The 6,652-nt window shown below is 54.3% G+C and overlaps 1 protein-coding gene across 2 annotated transcripts; it reads right to left on the reverse strand.

Annotated features, from left to right (window-relative positions):
- Positions 1-875: 875 nt before the first annotated feature.
- Positions 876-5,949, reverse strand: HOXC10 (homeobox C10). Of its 2 annotated transcripts, XM_070788995.1 has the most exons (3): positions 5,110-5,949; positions 2,625-2,717; positions 876-1,997 (listed from the first exon to the last, which is right to left on the reverse strand). In XM_070788995.1, exons 1-3 carry the CDS (start codon positions 5,858-5,860, stop codon positions 1,720-1,722), a joined length of 1,122 nt encoding a protein of 373 aa, XP_070645096.1. In that variant the 5' UTR covers positions 5,861-5,949; the 3' UTR covers positions 876-1,719. The 2 variants fall into 2 exon arrangements, with proteins under 2 accessions (XP_070645096.1, XP_070645097.1); XM_070788996.1 differs by lacking the exon at positions 2,625-2,717.
- Positions 5,950-6,652: the final 703 nt, after the last annotated feature.

Consider the following 6,652-nt stretch of genomic DNA (forward strand, 5'->3'; position numbering starts at 1 on the left):
AGCAGACGACCAGACTGAGCTACATCAAGACCCATGTGTCGAGCTCCAGGCGACCATGAGTGACCGAGTAAAGAAAGAAGCCAAAAACCACCAATTTACCCCTTTCACTGCCGAACCCCAAGGCAATGGGTCAGGGAGGGGGAGCTTGTGGCCACTGCCCTCCGCTTTGAGCCGCCACAGGGCAAGCCTGGGCTCCCAGCAAGCAAAGATGCCCAGAACACCTTCCACCCTGCTCTGCCCAATGCGTGCTGGGCACCTGGGGACGCCGCTAGTCCCCACTCCGCTGCTAAGAGAAGAACAAGAAACCGCTTCTCTTACCTTGTCGCTGCCTCCTCCTCCTGCCACTGCCCGCGCTTCTGCTGCTGCTGTCGAGAAGGGGGGGGGTGCTCAGCTCCTCATCCCCCTCCGGTGGTTAAGTTTATTCCTCTCCTTGGATAGGTGGGGGGCTCTTGGGGTTCCCCCCAGCAGCGGTGGGGTGCGCTTGGCCCAGCACCCCAAGCAATGGGATCCGTCTGCTCCTCAAGATTGCAGTTTGCTTTCTGCCTCTTTCCCTCCTCCAGTCACCTTTAAATGCATCTTTTACTGCAGCACCACATTATATTTGCAGATCATAAAATCCACCTCTCGCGCGCACCAAGACCGTCCTGACATTACTGTTTTATGACCTTGACTTATTGTGGTCACCTGGATAATATTTAAATCAACGTTATGGTCTCTCACTTACATTAAACCCGCCAAGAGACGTTCTAGAAAGGCTCTAGGAGATGAGTCGAACACAAAACACACATATCCACACACTCAGCCTCTTTGGGGGGAGGGTGTCGCTAAAAAAAAAAAAAAACACTAAAAAACAAAAAAACCACCCATTTGAGGATTACGATTCTGGAAATTTATTAGGATTTTTTTTTTTTTCTCCATTAAGGAAGCTACATGCAAAAGATACAACATACAGAATATCTTTAAATAACACAACTCCCAGACAGGGACAGGGTAATATTTGGGGGAGGGGCATTCTGTCTTTGCTTCTCTATGTTCTATTTTTAATTTAAAAATTGTTTTTTGTTCCTCTGAATGGAATTTCTGAGATGGCAGTGGATGGAGGATGTAGGGGTGCTTGGAGGATGGGAGAAAAGCAGAAAGCAGTACAAATACGAGACTTCAAGCAGATTCTCAGAGCGACTGGGAGGTAAAGACACAGAGAGGGTTTGGCAAAGGCGCTGGACGCTACAACAAACACACAAACACTAGCTGAACTTTCCAAAACGTCTATTATTCTAAGGAGGAAATGCAGCAAGGAAGAAGCGATTCTGATTCTGACTGTGCTCTGCGAGATTACAGACCTTCTCTGGTTGATTTTTTTCCCCCTATAATCGGGTGGATTCGACCTTAACTTTGCCTGGAGAACAGGATGCTATGTGTGAGTGCGTGCATGAGTGAGGGGTTGACACACACACCAGCCACACTCCCACCCTCATCTATGTGGGCACACCACACCCCACACCCCAGCACCCCATTTCTCATGCTTTAGGTGGACGCATCTTCGGAGCACAAACCATAGGTCCCTTGGAAGGAGAGTCTGAGGTCTTTGCCTTTTTTGCAGGCGTGTTGCATTTATACTCAGGGAGGAAAAAAAAATATACCACCAGGCACAAAGGAAGGAGGGGCGGGGAAAAGAAGGTGGTGGGGAGAGAAGGGAGGGGGAGGGGAGGCCCCCCGAGCTCAGGTGAAATTAAAATTGGAGGTCAGTTCCCGGATCCGATTCTCTCGGTTCATTTTCTTGAGTTTCATTCTGCGATTTTGAAACCAGATTTTGACTTGTCTGTCTGTAAGGTTAATGGTCTTGCTAATCTCCAGGCGGCGCTCTCGCGTCAAATACATATTGAACAGAAATTCTTTCTCCAATTCCAGCGTCTGGTGTTTAGTATAGGGGCACCTCTTCTTCCTTCCGCTCTTTGCTGTCAGCCAATTTCCTGTGGTGTTTTCTGCCTTTATCTCCTCTGTTAAAAATAACATTATTTGCATAAGTATCCCTGGAAGAGGCAAACCCTCGCAGCACTGCAGCCTTAGCTAGCTTGCTGTGGGGGCGGCTGAGGGAGCCCAGGGGAGCTGCTCTCGCCCCACAGGGCTGGCTGGTGGGGTCCTCTTGGGTTCAGGGCTTTTAGAATTTCTCTGGGGTCTAAACTTACAGGGAAGAAAGACAGAAGGTACTTGCCTCCAACGTGTCTATTAAATTTAAATCACCCCAGTCCACCTTGACTTAGCAGGTTCTGAGTACTCCCACTGTCCCTCAGCTTGTTGACCCTGGTGGGCTCTCTAAGCCCCACCAGACCCTCCCTCCTCTCTGTTCCCTTCCAGCTCTAGGGGAAAAAAAAAAAAAAACCCCAACCAGAAGGAAAGGTGTTTCCAGGCCTCAGACTGGGTAACAGAGGCCACCCCGCTGCCCTGGGCAATTCCCAGAGAGCTTTGGCCCTTTTCAACTCAGTGCAGGGAGGTTGCCCCAGTCTCTGCAGCCAGAGTCAGACCCCCAGCCCTGACTCCCACCCCAAGTGCCACAGAGCGACTCTTCCCCCACTGGATCTCCCATCGCCAGCTTTTCCTCTCCTAGCTGTTTTCCCCAGGAGTACCTGAGGCAGGGAGCTTGTGCAGGCAGCAGAGGTCAGGGGCAACAGCTCTGGGGCATGCTGAGGGGTCCTCAGACAACTGCCCTGGCCAGAGACCTAAGGTCAAGGGAGAGAGATCCTGAGGAAATGCAGCCTCCTGGAAATCTCCTGCCTCGTCTATGCAGATATGCATGCATGCATGTACATGTGCATTTCTGCAGCGACACACATTCCTCCCCATATGCACACACAGGGATATGCACATGTGTGTCTATTTATATAAGGAGATATTCTAAATATACTGTGTATTTCCCTTTCCCTCATGGATAGCTTCTCCCCCTGGCACACATTCTTGCTGAAATGAACCTTAGGCAGCAGAAGGGACCTTGGCTATCTTTTCCAGGGAGAAAACCCAGAGTCCAGAGACCCGAGAGGGACACCAAGCAAAGGACTCTGCTGATGGCTCTGTGCTCTATTCCCCTCTATGCCCAATGAAACTGCCAAGTTCCTGGATCTTATCTTGATGGGGAGTGGGGTGGGGGCCCTAGGGGAACCAGGAGGCACCAGAAAAATGCAAACTTGAGGCTCTAGTTTAAAACACTTGAATGTCCTTAATTTTGCTCCCACCTCTGCACCTGCAGCCTCCTGCCAAATTGTTCAAAGGCTCTCCACATATAACTCTGTGCTATTGATTTTTTTAATTGGGGTTTAGGGGAAGGGGAGAAATTACAAGTGGGGAAGTCTGGCCCAAAGCGGGCTTGCCTCTGGCCTGGAGGAGGTACCAAAATGGGGGGATGGAGGCAAGAAGGGCACAGGCAGAAGGCAGAGAAAGATTAGTTGGGGCTGGAGGGTTTAGATGGTGTGGGGAATGGCAGGAGAGAAAGGAGAGTCTATGGGGCATGGGGGCAATTTGAGCTAGGAGGTGGGCTTGTTAACCTTGACTTTGCTTTTGGTGGGGCTAGAATGCAGCTTTTCTTACCCCAAATCTGCACCCCAACCAAGCCCACGGTGTGGGGAGATGGTATAAAATTAAACTTCTGTGCTGCACATGTGCCACCACTAAGGCTTCATGGGTGTGTGTGCCTCTCTCCCCCTCACCTTCAGGAACACACCCGTGCCCATCTTCTGGCCAGGGTCTCCATGGGCTGACTTGCCAGGGCCCACCTTTGATTTGCAGAGGAGACCCAAGAGGGCGAGGCTCTGCCCTCACCCTCTGAAAGAGTGAGTGTGCATGTATGAGAGGGCACTCGTGTGTGTGAGTGTGACACAGGTCGCCGCCGGGCATGCCTGTGCACCGCATCCATATACAAAGCGCCACAAGACCCAGGCCGCCCTCAGTCTGCTCACTTCTCACTATTTCATCCGCCTCTGCACCCAAAGAGCCCTTCTTACACACAGCCTCCAGCAGCCAGTGCCGTGGGGAGCAGTTTATCCGCCCCCACCTCGTCTGCCAGTTGGGCCTTTTCTGATGCTTTTTGCTCCAACTTTTCATGGAAAACCGCCTCAGCCTCCCTCCACTGCTCCCATTTCCTTTACATTTTCTCCAGGTGTCAGAGAAGGGTCCTGAAGGCCCCCAGCTCCTTCAGCAGAAATGAATCTTGAACTCTGAGCTTGAACTCTGCCTAGGCTTTCCCTCGCCAACCAAAATCACAATGAAATCCAACTAAAGCTACACTCCCTTGCAGGAGAAAACCGCTTACTATGCACACAGAAATTTCCCAACCACTCATTTGTAGTCTGTTTTTGGAAACCAATGAGAAAACTACATTTTTAAAAATGCAACTAGAAAAAAAGGAAAAGAAAAAAATTTTCAAAGGAAGATAAAAAACTTAACAACATTCCACATGCCCTGTTCCAACGCCATAGGCGGCCTAGGCATCTGGGGGAGGGAGGGACGCAGCGGGCAGCCCTTCACCTCCACCTCTTCCGGCCCCAGCCCTGCGGCCCGAGGCCCCCGGCCGAGCCAAAAACCGCAGGAGCCCAAACCACACGCAGGAATCAGACCCACAAACAACAAATCGCGCTTCGCAGGAAACATTTTCAACTGGGAAAACGCAGTAAAGCGAAATCCCCCGTCTCCCAAGCTTCCCTTAGTCCCTAGCCCAAGATCGCCATTTTAAGCTTTTTTGCAAGCTTCTGACCTGAGTGGGGGGACATCAGTCCCCCAGGACAACAACGTAGAACAAGCAAACCAAAGGCAGCACACACCCAGGCGCGGTCACCCGCCTGGGGCAGCATAAGGCGCCCGCAGGCTGCCCGCGGTGTGCACCTCCCCGGTCTCGGCGCCCACGGCCGCTGCCGGCCTTGCACCTCCACTTCGCCGCTTACCTTCCCCAGCCAAGTGACGCGCCACCAGCCTGGCGCTCAGCAGACACGAGTCTCAAGCTGGGGTCGCATTCCCAAGACCGTCCAGGGCCTCCTCGGCCCAACCCTCTCCCTGCCCTCGCCCGGGGCCACGAAAACCCAGTGCCCGAGCGTCCCAGCCGGACCACGGCCCAGGCGGCCTTACCTTTTGCTTCGTTGTCGGAGGTGTCTGGGCTGGAGTCGGCGGTTTTGGCCCGATCCTTTTCGCTCTCCAAGGGGCTGCCTTTGGGGCCTGCCAGGTTCTGCTCGGTCTTGATCTCATTGGGACTGGGGGTCTGGCTGTCGGACTTGGGGGTCTCAGGGAAACTCACTTTACCCCCGAGCTGGGGAGACTCCAGATGTTCGGCGCGCGGGTTGAGACTGGCCCGCTGCTCGAAAGGGGCTTCGAAGTCGTTGGCCCCGGCACAGTGGGGCGGCTTGTCCAGCGCGGAGTAGCTCGGGCTGGCGCGATAGTAGCTGGGCACGGGCACCTCGTGCTCCCCGAGGCAGGACTCCTGCAGAGGGTGGGAGTAGAGAGCTGCCTCGGGGCCACTTTTCGCCCGCTTCTCTGCGCTGTACATGCAGCAGACATTCTCCTCCTTGACACTAGGTGGGTAGGAACAGGAGGACAGCGGCCTGCCAACAGGTTGTTCCAGGCGGTAGGCGGCTTTGGGGTCGCCCCAGGAGTCCAGCTGCGAGAGGTAGGACGGGTAGGTGTTGAGGGCGAGGTTGGGGCTGCTGCCCTCGTCCCTCTTGGAGAGCGAGGGCGCGAGCCCGCAGCCCCTCATCACCCCGCAGTTGAAGTCACTCCCAGATTGCATATACATGCCTGCGCTCCGGCTATAGCGCTCTCCTCCGCCCGGCGCAGCCAAGGGCTCCCCGTACGAGTTCGGAGTTACATTGCGAGGGCATGTCATTTTCAGAGAGAGGGGTTTTTAAGGAGCAATACTACAGCGGAGGAGCTGACATCTTTTTTTTTCCCCATCCGGGAGGGGGGGCGGTTGAAGGGGCGGGAGGGAAAAGAAGGGGAGGGGGGGAAATATCAGCTCCATAATTATCCGCGCATTCGAGCCTCACCATGTGACGGCTAGACCAATGGGATTTGAAAATGGCCTTGATGATTCAGACGGCCGTGACGTCAGCGGGGTCAAGTTGTCGGCAGGCGGAGTGTGCAGCGTGGAGTAACAGCGCCACCTAGCAGCCGCCTCGGGGTAGGGGCGTCGGAGCCCTTCCCCGCGAACAAAGGAAGGGCCCCCGGGGCGACGGGGGCAGGAGGGAGGTAGAGGGGGGTGCGGGGGTTCTAGGGAGAATGGGGTCTGCTTACCCGGGAACCAGCCTGTAACTCCTGGGGAGAGGGGGGCGGGAGAAGGTGGGGGGAAATGCGGGAGAGAGTGAGAGAGCGAGGCAACTCAGGGCTCAAAATAGTCAAATTCAAATTAAAAGGTCAAGACACGATTCAGGTACTTCTTCCCCTCTCCTCACCTCCTCTTTTCCTCGCCTTGGCCCCCGCCCCCACTTCTTCCCTTGGGATGGGAGTGGGGTGAGGTTTGGGGGAGGGCTCCTGTGGACAGAAAAAGGGAGAGAAAAAGTTAAGGACTCCCGAACAGAACTAAAGTTTCTCCTCTCCTGCGTCCTCCTTCGTCGGGCTCCTTCCTTGGGGCTGGGAGTTCAGCTCGGGACCGCCTGTCACGGAAGTTGGTTGAGTCGCC

This window comes from Bos indicus, chromosome 5 (assembly GCF_029378745.1).
Source record: "Bos indicus isolate NIAB-ARS_2022 breed Sahiwal x Tharparkar chromosome 5, NIAB-ARS_B.indTharparkar_mat_pri_1.0, whole genome shotgun sequence".
NCBI classification, from domain to species: Eukaryota; Metazoa; Chordata; class Mammalia; order Artiodactyla; family Bovidae; genus Bos; species Bos indicus.